Source organism: Sinocyclocheilus rhinocerous, unplaced genomic scaffold (assembly GCF_001515625.1).
Source record: "Sinocyclocheilus rhinocerous isolate Xijiao unplaced genomic scaffold, SAMN03320098_v1.1 scaffold1180, whole genome shotgun sequence".
Lineage (NCBI taxonomy): Eukaryota > Metazoa > Chordata > Actinopteri > Cypriniformes > Cyprinidae > Sinocyclocheilus > Sinocyclocheilus rhinocerous.
The window spans coordinates 1,327,653-1,342,587 of record NW_015665886.1 but is presented as its reverse complement, the minus strand read 5'-3'; the positions used below and the strand labels follow the sequence as shown (position 1 = coordinate 1,342,587).

Sequence of the window (14,935 nt, the reverse complement as noted above, 5' to 3'; positions counted from 1 at the left end):
AATGGGTCTGTGATTTTTCCCACTCTCTCCAACAGCTAAATGATGGACAGTTCACAGTCATCCAGCTCGTTGGTATGTTGAGAGGCATTGCAGCTGGCATGAAATATCTATCCGACATGAACTACGTGCACCGTGATTTGGCTGCCCGTAACATTCTGGTCAACAGCAACCTGGTGTGTAAGGTGTCCGATTTTGGCCTTTCTCGTTTCTTGGAGGATGATCCCACTGACCCCACCTACACCAGCTCATTGGTCAGCATTCAAGTCTTTATCCATTAATATTTCTATAGCAATATTTACTCAAACTCACTTTTATGAGATAAAAAAAAAAAAAAAAAAAAAAAAAAATCAGCCTCTGCGCACGACTTTGTTATTTTACCTCTTTAGAAGTGCCATGGGCAGGTGCACTGACGGGTGTCAGAGGTTTGGTCACAGAAACTGGGCTGGTGAAAGCCGAATCCCGTCCAGAGAAATGCAAACCCACTTTAGTTTCCCTTCCATTGGGTTTCCATGGCCCAGGCTATAAAAGGAAGACAAAGGTTTTATTCATAAATGGAAAATTACACAATTGCCCAATTACAAAAACAATCTGAAAAAGACTAGTCTTCACTATAAGAGATGTGACCCAATAAGCTTGTATAACAAATCCCAAACTTCACATAAGTACTATTTTCAGATCCACTGGCTTAGTACCTTGGTGGGGGCAGTGGCAGTTTTGGGGACCAGATTCTTGTAGACACTGGGTCCAGGGATGGAGACTTTAGAACCATTGGCGGGTAGAGGGCCAGCACTGGCAAAACCAGCCGAAAACGCAGCACTGGGATCCTCCTTAGACACTTTCTTAATGACCAGCATCTTAGACATAGCCTGCTTAGCACTAGGGGGGTTCTCTGTAACACAAGTTGCAAAAAACCTTACAGAACAATCCAATAAATGCAACATAATATTTTGCTTTTTATGCAGCTGGAAGAAGGTGATTTAATTAATGAAAGCAACTTTACCCCATACTCCTGCTGGAGTCCCAACAGCACGAGGCTGACTGGCTGGCTTTCCAGTTGTCTCTGGGTTCAAGGAGGGCTGAAATTCACATGAAAACAAAGCATGAATGCAAACTAACTATGCATGAAAAGTATGACAGAACTGAACCTCTCTAAAGACATAACCAGTTAATTCAAGCCTGGGAGGGGTGTGACCTCACTACACAAGTAAACAAACTCAAGAGGAAAAGAATACTTACAAAATCCTCATCAACAAACTTGAGCTTGTCATCATTGCGCTCCTCATCAGAATATCTGTCCTGATATGGGCCACCTTTGCGTGGATGAAAGTTTCCATTACGCTGTCGGTGACCCCCTTGTCTGTCCCTCTCGCCTCCACCACGTTTGATATGCCGAGCATGGTGGTGGTGAGGACCTTCCTGGCCCCTCTGTGCCCCATGCCAGCTGGGGGTCTCCTTCCACACTGGTCCGCCTCCCAATCCCACCTGACTCCCCTTCGCAACACCAGAGTCTACAGAGTCATGCCTCAACAGAGATGGCTGCTGCCACCCATCACCTGAAGAGAAAATGAACAGCTATTACAAAGAGCAAGACAAGAAACAGATTAACTCTGCATGCAAAGGAGGTTAGATGCGTGTTCCTCTACCTCCAGGTGCTCTTAGTGGGTCATTGTTGAAAAAGCCATCAGAAGAATTGTGCCTGCGGCGGTTTACTCCCGGCCGGCTGTCTCCGCGGGGAAAGTGCTCTCCATGCTTCTCAAGGGGGGCAGCAGGGGACTGAAAATCACAGACGCAAATTAAACAGACAGCTTCAGCTTTAAAAAGCTTATTTTAGAAAATAATGATTAGGCTCAAGAGAACTAAGAGTGGCCGTTGAGTCATACTGTCCTGAATAAAAACATTAAAAAAAAAAGCACAAAGTCAACAATCCATTACAATACCTTGGCGGGCTGAGGCGTGGAGAAGTTAAGCCAGGCAGGAACAAAGTCATGCTGCGCCATTTAGGTCCAGTGTCTCCCGTTAGTGGATGGAGGCATCAAACCTCATGGCCTGAACTGACAATGCAAGCAACAAACATCACATCATTGCAGTCTACTAATACAAGTATGTCACATTAATGCAAACATATTTAAAGTCTGCAAGAAACGGACATTGCAATTATCTTTTATTTCCTATTGTGACAAATACAAAAAGGGCAGGACAATTTGATTGGATCATTGTTGTTTGCTGATTGCTGTGATTGTGAATGTGAGTGCAGTGTTTCCCACAGACTTACACTCTATGTGTGGTGGCACTTCCCCCGGGGAAAATATATACATAACGAAAACAGCAAATGGTCTTACTGAAAATGCAAATTCCTTCTCTGCCAGCAGGAGGCGCTTTTATAGCTGCAGAAATAGCGATTTCCACGGTAATGGCTGTAAACAAAGCAGCGCTGCGCTCATGAACGTTACTTTATCAGACAATATAGGAAAGATGAAATGAAAATAGAAACTTTTCTGAAAAGTCGGTTCCCTTCAAAAATCCATTCATATAAATCACCAGCGCCATGCAGTGCTCATGTTTACTCAGCGAAGTTAATGCAATTTGAAAAAATCTATTTGTGGCGGTCAGTGTTGATAATGTGGTGGGCCGCCACAAATAAATCAATGTATGTGAAACACTGGAGTGGCAAGTTGGTGGAGAAGTTTTGAAACTCGTGTAGCCATTGGATAACTTTATTGCCCATTCGCTGAGCAGATGTACACGTCATCATCCTTGATATTGTTGCGAGGAGGAGGAGATAATGTTTTTGATTAAAGATTACAAGGGCATATTAATTTTTTTTTTAAATAAAAATGTACATGGAAGAATCATATATTAAAAATGCTGCAATATTCCATAAAAACAAGAATTTTGATTTAAAGCTGACTTTAAAAATGAAAAGTGCCATTTCTCCAGCACCAAATTCAAAAAGAATTACTGTTTTAAAGCGTTTTTGAATATTCCCCCAACAGACAAAGGTCAGGAAACAAATAGTCTTGCCCTGAAACTCATATAATTGGTTGGACCAATGTCGCTGAGTCAGGCTGATCAGGATACTCAATGAAAGCGAGAAATGTTTTGAAAGCACTGCAGGGCCAGTGCTTACCCTTTTTGTGGATATCAACCTACAAATTGCTTGCAAGTTACAGTTGTATCTGCATATTAAAGAATCTACTAATGATTTTTGGAATACCATGCATAAATATGCCCCACAGCTTGACAGACATTACCAAAAAAGTTGTCCATTGTTCTCTGTACAGAATGAAGGAGCTGGTCCACACATTTGAACCAATCAGAAAACCACTTGAATGTGGAGGGACGGAGTTTAAACAGATAAATAATTGGAGAAGTACAGCATGTTACCGGAGAAAAGTCTGTCATTTTCACCAGAAGATCAAGTTATGACAAAGTGATTTAAATATTATGAAGTTAAAAATTGGAACAAAACACAAGAAAATCTATGACATGCATTTTCAACACAGATTTTCATTTCCTGCCCATTTTACGAGAAAAGCTAGAAGTTTCTAGGTTAAACATTAAAACAAAAAACACTAACTTCTGTTTTATGGCTCTCTTGGCCTAGATATGATTGTCTGTATTTACTTAGACTCAACAAGAACTAACTTTAAAACAATACATTCTACTTAACGACAAATCTCACATTCTATTACATAAGTGATAACTCATTCAAAGTACAAAATAATCAATACCAAGGAAAGTTCCAGCTAAATGTTGTGGCTTCTTACCCCAGAGACAAAGGCTCTGTAGTTCGATGGCCCTGTCCTTGGCTGTATCTGAGTAGAGGGCCCAACCAACGCTCTTTCACAGGCTTTGAAGCCTCAGGACAAGCACAACTCCTGTCACAGACAAACTCCAGTTTCCAGGATGGTGCAAAGAAGGAGATGGAAGTGAAACTTGTGCAGCCCAAGGTAAAATTGTAAGGTGATGGAAGAGATGGAGACGTGTTGTTCTTGATCAGCGGAGTGTAGTTGCGGAAGAATAGAGGATGTGTTTGATCAGTAATGCCAGAGTGACTCTCCACGACACCCTTAGTTCACCGACGATGACTGCGTGCATTCAGGTTGACTGGATACAAATGAAGCAAATCCAATGGGTTCCAAAAAAAATTCAGTTTGAGTCTTGGATTGTCCAGTCTCTTATTCTGGGTGCTTATGGTAGCAGCACGTCGTGCCTGCTCTGACACTCAGAAGCTCCTTTACGAACTCATTTTCGGCTGAAGACACACACAGCAATAAAAAAAACGGAGAGTGGGTTTGTACCACACAAAGCTGTTTTGCAGAAAGTGGTGATCTGAATATGCTCACCTCATCAAAACAGCGACTGTGCTACGTCAGGGCGAAAAGGGGAGGGGGCTGATTTGTCACATCACAATAGCTAGAAGTGCTTTATATTATAAAGTCATGAGAATTGCTTTTGCTTTCAACAGCTCATACTTTGGATGATTCAGTGAACCAAACCATGAAAACTTGACATCTTCAATTCTCGCCCCATATGGTTATGGATAAATGGCTGGTGAACCAATATCACGTTAGGCTACCGAAAAAACTTATGGTAAATATGATTTGACTTCTAACAACACTTCCAACCTTCCAGTTCATCAAATTCGAAGAAGCTTCCACAGGTGAGTAACTTGAAGCCAAAGTGCACAGATTCCTGTTAAACACGGTGTACAGTGCATTGGTAATTCAGTGAAACCAAAACACAAGCGCCCAGGTGCAGGCAAACCTTGAACATTCAATGTGAAACAACAGGAAAACTCCAGATTGTATTATTGCATGTTAGGAGATCTCAGGTCTCTTAAAATCCTGAAGTCACAAATCCAACAGTTCGTTCTTCCTCCAGATCTTCACAAATAATCTGCAGACCAACTCTGTAAAACAACAAATATTTGATTGATCACCCAGCAATCAATACTTTGGAAAGTTTCATTTCTTCTCACAATTGCATGTTCTGTAGGGTGACATACTTATGTCCAAAACGTTCTAAGTGATGTTTTTCTTGATGTTATCTTAGATAATAATTATATATGCAGTTTCTATTACCTCAAACTGAGAGACTATATTTGGACATAACATATTTGTGCTTAACAAAAGTCACAAAGCACTTTGTCAAATAATAATAAAAAAAAGTTAATGTGATCTGCCAGTGCCCAAATGCTGGCTCCTAAAAACCACCAAAACAAACAAACAAACAAACAAACAAAAAACAGCACAATAAGCTGCCTTCACAGGTTACAAAATATTCAATATTGAACTTCATTCATAAAATAAATAAAATAACATTCTTGCCATTATTGACTAATTTCCCTATATATAAAATCTGAGTATTTTTTCCCCTCAGAGGAACACAAATTGAGATAACAGGCAGAATGACATCTCTTGTTTTGTCATTTGACTTTTACTACATGGAAAATGAGTGAAAGTGAATAATGTCTGATACTGTCATTACTGTCATTCTGCCAAACATCTCTTTTTCTATTGCTCAGAATAAAGCAAATCATATAAGTCTGGAATAAAATGAGTGAGTAAATATCGACAAAAATGTCCTTTTTGAGTGAAGTACACTTTTAACATGACTAATCATCACTTTGTCAATGGATTTTATATGTAACTGTTACGTTATCTGTCCACGGCCGTGAATTGTCTAGCTAACTTTACAGTAAGATAAACAAGCTATTTGTATAATGCAAAACAGTTGAAGTAGAAAGTAAAGTGAAGGAAAACTAAAAGCAGGCGTATAACTAGCAAAAGTAGCTGCAGAACATAAACTAAAATACACTTTAAAATATATTCGTGATAATTGCAAACTAATATTTAATATGCTCAGCCACACGTTCTGGACCATATGGTAGTTAAAATTACTAACAAACTATAACGAACTATGAGTAAATACTTATTAGTCTTACTACTTACTGAACACTCGCTAGCACGGCACAGTTAGCATAGTAGGCCATTCAATGTGTGCAGAAACCCTTTAGCCCACGCTGAGTGTTTAAATTCAAACTCTTAGAGCAAAGAAACTTTTAGGCATTATTAGACGGATACACAAGGGTGAATTATAAAGACTCGGGCTTGTGTCGTGACGGAAAGCGTGTTGTTTTAGCCACGGCGCGAGCTAGGCTAAGCTAGCATTCCGAGCAGAAATAAAGTGTTGTAAAATGGCTCCCTCTCGACACCAAACCACCGAATAAACATTTCGATATACACCTACCTTTTGATCCCTTGTCTATCCCAATAAGTTAATCGAAGACAATGATGCACCGCTTGTCAAGTCAATTTGACAGCTTGGAGGTTGTCGTATTTCTGATTCTGTATTTTGTTTGTGTTTTTTTAATCACACTCGTTCCGACTTTGCCAATCCATCTAGTTCGTTCCTGTCTACTTCTGCACAGACGAGCTAATCGATCGCAGAGCACACCGCGGTTTTTTACAGTCTATGCTCACAACATTCCCCCAGCTCAAGCCAGCTAGAGGATTTACTCACGAGAGGGCTTTACGCACACAGAGTGTGGACTTTTAAAGTTGTTTTCACTCTTTTTGCACTATTTTTGAAATATACTGAGTTAAATTGTTACAAAATATTATGTGAACAACATGGCAGACTGCGTGCCCTCCGGTAATGCAAATTTGGCTCTGCTACCAGAAATGGAATGATGGAATTTCACGCTTTGGTACACGTGAAGTAACGCAAAAATAACCAGATGTGTGTGTATAAACTTAATAGACTTTCCGGAAAATGCACACACATCTATGTGAACGTAATGTGTGCAAAGCAAACAGATGAATCGTGTCTTTCCTGTAAGTTATGTGAAGTAATTTAAATTTACAATACAATATTAGGTATAACTGAAACAGTAAACTCCGATTTTGCATTTAACATTTATGATGTGTCATTCAGTCAATAATCACCCACACATATTTGAAAAATCTATTATAATTTAACAAAACGGATGACCCATCAAAACCCGAATGCCCTTGAGTGACCACTTTAGAACAAGACCAATACATGTGAGTGATCCAGAGATTTGAACTTGCTTCATCTGACCCTTAAAAAGAAATTTTTGCTAGCAATAATAATTGTTAATTGTTTTGCTAATATTAATTTATGTTATTTAAATAAAATATGAATAAAATGGTAATTTTATTTTATAATTTACTGTGTATGTATTTGTGCTTTTTTTGTTGTTCAAACTACATAATTGTATTACATTTGCATAAAATTTGAATAATCATATCTGATAGCATACAATTATATGTTTATATGATTATATTTGCATAATAGACTTGAATTTAAATAGCAAAATAATTTATTTAAATAAATAAATAAGTTTTATGTTTCTGTATTAATTTTCAGTCAGACCTAACCCCAAACAATATTTGGCATTTAAAAAATTAAAACATTTTAAAGTATAGCTTTAAACTGCTGTTGTTTTGCAACATTCCATTCCCATGAGACTCCATCCCATCTATAAACGCATAGTGTAGCTTTTTTTTAATTTTTTTTATAATTATTGGTATGCTAAATTGTATATAATCTAACCCTGCGTCTCAATGTTCATACTATCCATCCTAAATAGTATGTGAGATCATTAGAATAAGTGTGTCCCAAAGCATAGTATGTAGAAAAGAGTATGCCAAAAGTCCCCGGATGGTCTACTATTTCAGGTCGATTTTTGAAGTGTGGATCCGTGCACACGCTAATTGCTAATATTGCCCACAATCCATTGCGCTTTGGTGAAGGATTCGGTCCAGAACTACAAACACGAATAAAACGCGTTAAAAACTACAAACATGGCAGATGTGCACGACCGGCGGTTAGGTTTAAGGAGGCTTAGAAAAAGGGGTTTGAGTTACTAATATTCATCATTTATCCTGGTAAAAATTTTTTTATTTAATGTTATCTGTGTTATATTTAATCTGCAACAGCAATGTAAACTTTTATAAACATCCGTTTGGTCGTTAACTTTTAAATGCATCATTATGCATAAAATATGAGCAGAGTTCTCTGAAAGACCCGCGACTGGCAGATCAATGTGCTACTTCTTTTCTCTCCAGTACGGTAGGAAGTTAAATGACATGCAATGTGTGGAGGATGTTAACTGTGAAAAGATGATTGACAGGCCAGTTTACAGTGACAGGGTGCGTGTTTCTATGCGACAGAGCGTCCGTTAAAGACGCAGTTGTGTGACGTGATAGTATGTCCCAACGCTTGCCTACTATTCTACTACACACTCAAAAGTGTGTACTTTTTCTTCACCAAAAGAGTACATACTTTAAGGGCGTAGTATAAGTAGGCACACTGAGACGCGGCATATATTTAAATACATTACCCTGGACACTTCCGTAGGACTTTTATAGGAACATTCTGGGCTTTTTCGTGTTATGTTGTGTCTGCCTTCGCATCGCCACATGCCTTGTAATGACCTTCTGCTGACAAATAAAAACTCCTCGTTTTATTTTACGACAATATGATATTAAATCAAGGCATGTTTTCATTATTTCTTAGACCGTTTACTGTCGAATATGTTTCTGACAGATAAGCACTGCTTATGCTGGGTGCACAGTTAGCATGCTAGCTTTTGTAATATATAATTGAGTTCTGCGGCTTAACTTTAAACGGATCTGATTCAGACAGCACTGCAATGACTGTCCTCAAACAAATGTTTAATCATGTTTTATTATTATTTGAATTGCAGGTAAAATGTTGGCAAGTATAATCGGACGTCACATCCTTCGTACCTTTGGGGTGAGTGAAACATTTAACCAAATAAAGGGACTTTGATTTAACCCATCTGGTTTTGTTGCACTCTCTATTTTATTTTACTATTTTTTTTAATCGTATGAATAACAGTACTCTCTGTTACCTCGTAATAGACCAGAACACGTGATGTATTCTCCATTGTTTATGGGAATTCTCATCAATACGTAATTGTTTTAGCTGACATTTCTTTCTTCCCTAATAACAGGGAATGCAGTGGAGTGGCCTCATGCAGGTGTCCAGGAAGTTTGCCTGTTTAGGGCAGCGGACCACTCACTGTTCAACACTGTTTACTAGAGGTTTATATGGACAGCTGCCCCCAAGACATGTTGCTGGTTCTTTTTTGGGAGCCCAGTCATTTCACTGGTCTGCACATAGACTGAAGAAACGTCCTCAGGAAGAGAGTCCATCAAGAGAACTTGATTTGGTTCGTTATGACATGAGAGACCTGAAGAAAGCTCCAAAGCCAGCCCTCTATCTCGGATTATCTGGTCTCGTACCTTTTGTATCCGCTCCTCTACTTATGGCTGTCACAGAGCTGTATCTTCCTGAAGTTGCATTTGCCCAAGTTGCATACGGAGCGTCCATTGTTTCCTTTCTTGGTGGGGTACGCTGGGGTTTCACCTTGCCTGCCGGGAGCCCAGCAAAACCTGACTGGCTCAATTTAGCCAACAGTGTGGTTCCTTCTCTGATTGCCTGGACAGCACTGCTTTTTTGCCATGACATTACACAGTCTGCTGTGCTTGTGATAATGGGGCTTGGGATAGCATTGCATTATGACCTGTCCCTCCTGCCCACATATCCCAGCTGGTTTAAAGCCCTGAGGACCATCCTCACAGTTGTAGCCTTTTTCTCTTTGATAGGCACTATTGTCATTAAGCAGTATTATCCTGAGAAGAAGTATTTCAATGATAAATGAACTGTGCATTTGCATTGTCAATTAATTAATATGAAATATGAAATAAGTTAAAAGTGTCATCGATAATATTACACCATATTCTACATGTTTGAAGGTGATTCTGGCTATTTTTCAGTTTTAAACTCTGATAACATTTGCTTCCTTTTTTATAAAATACCAATTTTGTTTCCTGTTGTTGTAGGTTATTGGCCATACAGATAAAATAGTTTTTCTCACTTTTAATATGAATTCACATATATTGTAATGTATCAGTTAGATTGTTTGAAGTAAAATACAGCAAAATAAAAACAGACCACATTACTAAAAATGTTCAAATGCTGAAATGTTAAAAATTAAATCGGTATTGTGTGGAACAAGTAAACTTTCAGTTCTCAAAATTTCTAATTATTTCTCTGTTGTCTTGTTTATATATATTTTTTAGGAAAAACATGAAATCCATATTCTACTAATTTTTAATGCGTTTGCTCATTATTCGACATTACTTGATGGCAATGATTAAACTTCACTATAAAACTTCACTTTAAAGCAAGATCCATCAAAATATATAGACTATTTTGCTACATGCTATTTCAATTTATTGTGTCTTTGTGTCATGCTTTTATGTTTCTTGATTCATGTTATGACCTCCTACATAATTTTTCTGATACAAACCTAAAACCCATATATCTTATGGCTTAAATGAATGCTTTATCTGTTCAGTAATTCAGAATCAAGTACTCCCTGTAGTAACTTGCAAATTGTTCCCCATCATTTGACAAATACATTCCATAACAAACACAGAGAACTTGTCTTATAATTTAATTATAAATAAATACTAAAAATAAATTAAGAATGAAGAAATTAAGCCTGCTGCTCGGATTTTCTGAGCCTTCTTTTTTCTCAGTATATCTCGATAAAAGACTTCCATTTAATTTGTTCACCTTGTGCTGTTTTATCTTTCATCTTATAATGTTTATGCAGAAGGAAAATGCAGCAATGGTTGTCAAAAAATACATTACCGTACTTTCGTCTGCAGATGGCAGCAAAGACAAAGCCCGAAAACCGAGCTGTTCACTTGCCCCTTCTAAACCATTGGAGGAAACAACGTTCCCAGATCAGCCCTCTAGTGTATATGCAATGCAGGACATACAAACTGAACTCAGATCAGCGCTCCAGTGTATATGCATACTCCCTACTTGGACTCTGCTCGAACAGACTGAACTCAGATCAGCACATTCACTTGATCCGAGCTTCAGGAAGCTGTTAGATTTCCTCCTGCAAGAAAACCAACGACATGGACCGGCTCTGATTAGCACTTATTTTCGCCACCTCACCGTTTCACCTCACCGGCCGGGTTGACGTTTGAAGAAGAGTGAGACTGAAGGAGCAAAGCGGAGCTTCGTGCCCCGCATGATAGAATAATCCGTGTCAAAACAGAGCTCGCGCTCGAGACCTGATGAACAGTTGAGCTCGCGCTGTGCTGTGGCTCCGCGGCAAAGTATCTCGTCAGTCAGGCAGTTGACTGGATGAACAAATCGCGTTTTTTAAAGGTTTTTGTTATGGCTGAGATAACTCCGGAACGCTAAAGTATTAGTTTACAGAGAAGAGACAATCCGCTGGCTGACTTGAAACTGCGGCAAGCACGTTGGAAACGCCGCGTTATTCAGCGTAATGGTGACCTGTCGTTATAATCTCCCATTGACAGACAAGAGCCCGGCGAGTATATTTACACGTTGTTTTTAAACAGTCACTTCATTTTTGTAAACCTGAAAGGCGTTTATTTTGCGGATGTTGTCAAACTTTATCAGCAAACAGCTAGCGAGTTCCGCCGGTTGATTTGCCGCGCTAAAACCGCACAGTTTACGTAAAACTGAAGACAAAATAGTATTGACTGAAAACTGACGGGCTGTCATGGTAACTAGGGTTGTAACTTAAGGTCGAGAGAGCTTCACAGAAGCCACAGTGTCGAACCTGCACTCACCATTGATTCTGTCTTTGTGTTTGTGGACCGAAGTTGAGGAGAGGTTTGCTCACCATGTATCAGAGCAAGGCTTGTTTCACCATCTAAATTCACTGACCACCGGATTCTGTCACCGATATATTACTATTGTAGAGTATTACTCAACCTCCATCCATCAGAATGAAGAGAACAGAGAGCAAAAACAAAAGGAAACTCTGCACCTCTGAGCAGCGGGAGAGCAGCACTGAAGGAAAAGACGAGGTGAGTGATCTTTCACTGGAAAGTTGATCCGTTTTAACACTGATACTTTGCATGGTTATTTTAATATGCATGGTAAACATGCCACAATAGAATGCAGATCTTAGATACTGGTGCATGTGACGCAGCTGCCCTGCAGAATGAGCGCAGTGCGTGGATGCAATCCATCCATGATGGATCTGTGCTTATAGATCAAACACATTATGACATTGAAACTTTTCTGGAGACGAACCCTTATCAAGTGATAATGTGAAGACAGAGGAGTCCAGAGCAAGAGAGTAAAGTGTTTTTTTTTTCTTGTGTGTGCTTAGTTACATAGTGCTCAGTTGATTGATGATGGGTACTTCCTATCTTCTTTATTTTGTGTAAAAACAATACACATCTCAGGACATCAGAGTTTTGTGTGTTTTTGTATTGTATTAGCGTTGTTGTTTGAGTAAGTTTATGGTACTTGCTCAAGTTTATTACCCACATTATGTTTGTTTTGCAAGAGTTTTATTGGCTTCTTGTTTTTGACAACGTGAGTCTTGTGTTATCATTTATCAGGTGAGGGCAGAGGCATTGGGAGGAAATTAACAGAGAGTGCTGCTACTTGTAAACAAGGACAAATGGACAAGTGTTTCCTAATTTGGGGCACTAGTGCAAAAAAAAAATTGTTGAAATTTTTATTTATTTAAAAAAATATATTTGAATGTGTTTTCTCCATTTTGCAGATCTAATAATTAAGTTAAATTATATTTGTTAATTTGGTAGATGCTTTTATCCAAAGTGTCTGTGTAATATAATGTGCAATAATATAATGTAAGTGATTCATCCTAGTGAGGCTGTAAAATGAGATGTGATGCAATACATTGTTCCGAGATTGTTCCGATAAGTACAGACTAAAGTAAGAAAAATAGTGTCTCTAACCCTCTTAACACTTGCACTCTCTATTCTAACTGCTTTTTCTTAAAAAAAGGGCCTCTAACACTAGCCTTATCTATTCTTTTTCTATTCTATCTACTTCTTTTTTGTTATGTGTATAAATATATGTGTGTGTGTATTAGGCTAACCCAGACTTGTCATAGCACTTGCATATTATTGCTCTTTTGTTGGTTTTGATTGCTTCTATTGTCATCATTTGCAAGTCGCTTTGGATAAAAGCATCTGCTAAATGACTAAATGTCCAGGATTTTTTGTTTTTTAAGTTATCAAAAGGTCAACCTTGTGTTCACTCTGGTATTTTTGCATGTTTTTTCCCCCCATACCAGTCACATTGTAGTAAGAGGAAGTCAGTGATTCAGTTAATGTTGCTCAGTGTTTTAAAGGATGAGATCATCAGGGGAGTGGTGCATTTCAGGTGAGCTATCTGGTTTCTTTTTAACCTGACCCAGTTGGCAGAGTGCAGTGATCATCTTTTTTTGCACTTTTGTTAAGTAAAAATCATGTGTTTCCATGTATTATTATTCTTTTTTTTTAATGAACAGTGTTGCATGGCTTCTAAAAGTGAAAGTGGTATAGGTTGCAACTTGGAATACAAGATGTATGTAGAGTACAGTAAAACTGACCAGTATTTTTAAATATTTTAAATTGAGGTTCCAAAATGTTTTTGTTTTTTTTGGCAATGCCATAGAAGAACCATTTTTGCGTTCCCCAGAGAACCTTTCAGTCAGCCGTTCTTAAAAGAACCATTTTTTTTTCCTAGTGTGCAGAACATTTAAATATTTTACTTTTTTTTTTAAAGAACATTTTGTACATTGAAAAGTTATTTATGGAACCATCAATTCCATTAAAGAACCTTTATTTTTAAGAGTATAAGATTTTTGGGGAAGAATGTTTTTATTGATGCATTAATCACCCTGCAGTAACAATTGATTTCCAACATGCCAGAAAATTAAATTGAGCCCTGACAGAAAATCTCCTCCCATTGAGAGAGAGAGAGAGAGAAAGAAATCCAGGCTTTAGGATTATAGAAGTCTGGACATGGATTTTAAATTATGATTATAGTTAATGCATTTACACTCTAAAAAATGCTGGGTAATATACAACCCAGTGCTGGGTTAAATAGGGACAAACCCAGCAATTGGGTTGTTTTGGCCCAGCAGTTGGGTTACTACCCAGAAGGTTGGGTTAAACATTTAACCCAACCGCTGGGTCAAAACAGCCCAATTGCTGGGTTTGTCCCTATTTAAGCCAGCATTGGGTTGTATTTAACCCAGCATTTTTTAGAGTGTAGTTTTAACAAAGAGGGTCCACTGTTCAAGTGATTGGTATTGCCATGAACTCCACTGCACCCTCTTGATTCTCTCTTTTGAATACTCTCCATGTGCAGTAAAGCATTTTATCCAATCCTATTTTACTATAATTCAGAATTGGAATGCACAGTTTAAGAGGTTTGGCTCATGTTTGTACACGGGCACAGTTTTTTCCCTTTTATAACCTTTCGTGGTGAGCTAAACATCTGTGGGATTCAGCTTTGGTTTAGGAGTTCCTCTCCCCGGTAGTTGTTGAACCACTTTATTGTAAAAGTCCTTTGACCAGCACAGATGGCTTGGACTGGTGCAAAAAAGCAGTTACATAAGCAACTCCCAACCCAAATCATCTTTTCATCCTTGCATTTACTTGCATAAATATTTTTGATCATTTGAAAGATGAGCTGACATAACCGGACTTGGTTGGATAATGGAAAATGGGTTATACAACATGTTGTTGATGTTACTGAAGACTAATTCCCTTTTGGCATGTAAGCTCTATGCTTAACATTTACACTGAAATGAGGGCTAAAATAAGCAAGTGCTGTACTGTGAGCCTGTCTACATTGCTGTTGAGAGCTTTCTGTCTGTCCGATGTTGCATCTGCATCACTAGAGAATAGGGATGTAACGATTCACTCAACTCACGATTCGATTCGATTCACGATTTTGATTTCACAATTCGATTCGATTCACAATTATTTTTAACAAAATGAGATTTAACCCTCATGTGGTGTTCGGGTCCTTTTTGCTCTGAAAATTTTTTCTTTTTCCCGAAAATACTAGTTAA

At 38.3% G+C, this 14,935-nt stretch overlaps 3 protein-coding genes across 5 annotated transcripts in view; 2 read left to right on the top strand and 1 right to left on the bottom strand.

Annotated features, from left to right (window-relative positions):
* The window catches only part of LOC107731630 (vasculin-like protein 1), an 11,661-nt gene extending 5,160 nt beyond the window's left edge, over positions 1 to 6,501 (bottom strand). The window contains exons 1-8 of one of the 2 annotated variants that reach the window (XM_016542764.1): positions 6,253 to 6,501; positions 3,768 to 4,912; positions 1,938 to 2,051; positions 1,644 to 1,773; positions 1,237 to 1,553; positions 1,001 to 1,076; positions 693 to 889; positions 379 to 519 (exon numbers count right to left, since the gene is read on the bottom strand). In XM_016542764.1, coding sequence (XP_016398250.1) covers positions 379 to 519; positions 693 to 889; positions 1,001 to 1,076; positions 1,237 to 1,553; positions 1,644 to 1,773; positions 1,938 to 1,997 — 921 coding nt within the window. In that variant the 5' untranslated portion in view covers positions 1,998 to 2,051; positions 3,768 to 4,912; positions 6,253 to 6,501. Of the gene's footprint in view, positions 1 to 378; positions 520 to 692; positions 890 to 1,000; positions 1,077 to 1,236; positions 1,554 to 1,643; positions 1,774 to 1,937; positions 2,052 to 2,339; positions 2,818 to 3,767; positions 4,913 to 6,252 lie in introns of those variants that run through there. The other variant, XM_016542765.1, reaches the window with a different exon arrangement.
* Positions 6,502 to 8,377: 1,876 nt separating this feature from the next.
* LOC107731626 (transmembrane protein 69-like) lies at positions 8,378 to 10,031 on the top strand. Of its 2 annotated transcripts, none has more exons than XM_016542751.1 (3): positions 8,378 to 8,525; positions 8,738 to 8,787; positions 9,008 to 10,031. In XM_016542751.1, exons 1-3 carry the CDS (start codon positions 8,510 to 8,512, stop codon positions 9,716 to 9,718), a joined length of 777 nt encoding a protein of 258 aa, XP_016398237.1. In that variant the 5' UTR covers positions 8,378 to 8,509; the 3' UTR covers positions 9,719 to 10,031. The 2 variants fall into 2 exon arrangements, with proteins under 2 accessions (XP_016398237.1, XP_016398236.1); XM_016542750.1 differs by having other exon boundaries at positions 8,385 to 8,457.
* An 886-nt stretch (positions 10,032 to 10,917) lies between these two features.
* Positions 10,918 to 14,935, top strand: part of LOC107731624 (microtubule-associated serine/threonine-protein kinase 2-like) — a 101,992-nt gene continuing 97,974 nt past the window's right edge. Inside the window, exon 1 of the mRNA XM_016542748.1 lies at positions 10,918 to 11,918. Coding sequence (XP_016398234.1) covers positions 11,838 to 11,918 — 81 coding nt within the window. The 5' untranslated portion in view covers positions 10,918 to 11,837. The remainder of the gene's footprint in view (positions 11,919 to 14,935) is intronic.

Bases quoted from the DNA above. Each gene is read 5' to 3' on its own strand.
- LOC107731626 (XM_016542750.1), top strand. From the start codon at position 8,424: ATGTTGTGTCTGCCTTCGCATCGCCACATGCCTT. The intron at 8,458-8,737 runs GTAATGACCTTC...TTTGAATTGCAG, and splicing joins TTCGCATCGCCACATGCCTT to GTAAAATGTTGGCAAGTATA. The intron at 8,788-9,007 runs GTGAGTGAAACA...CCCTAATAACAG, and splicing joins ACATCCTTCGTACCTTTGGG to GGAATGCAGTGGAGTGGCCT.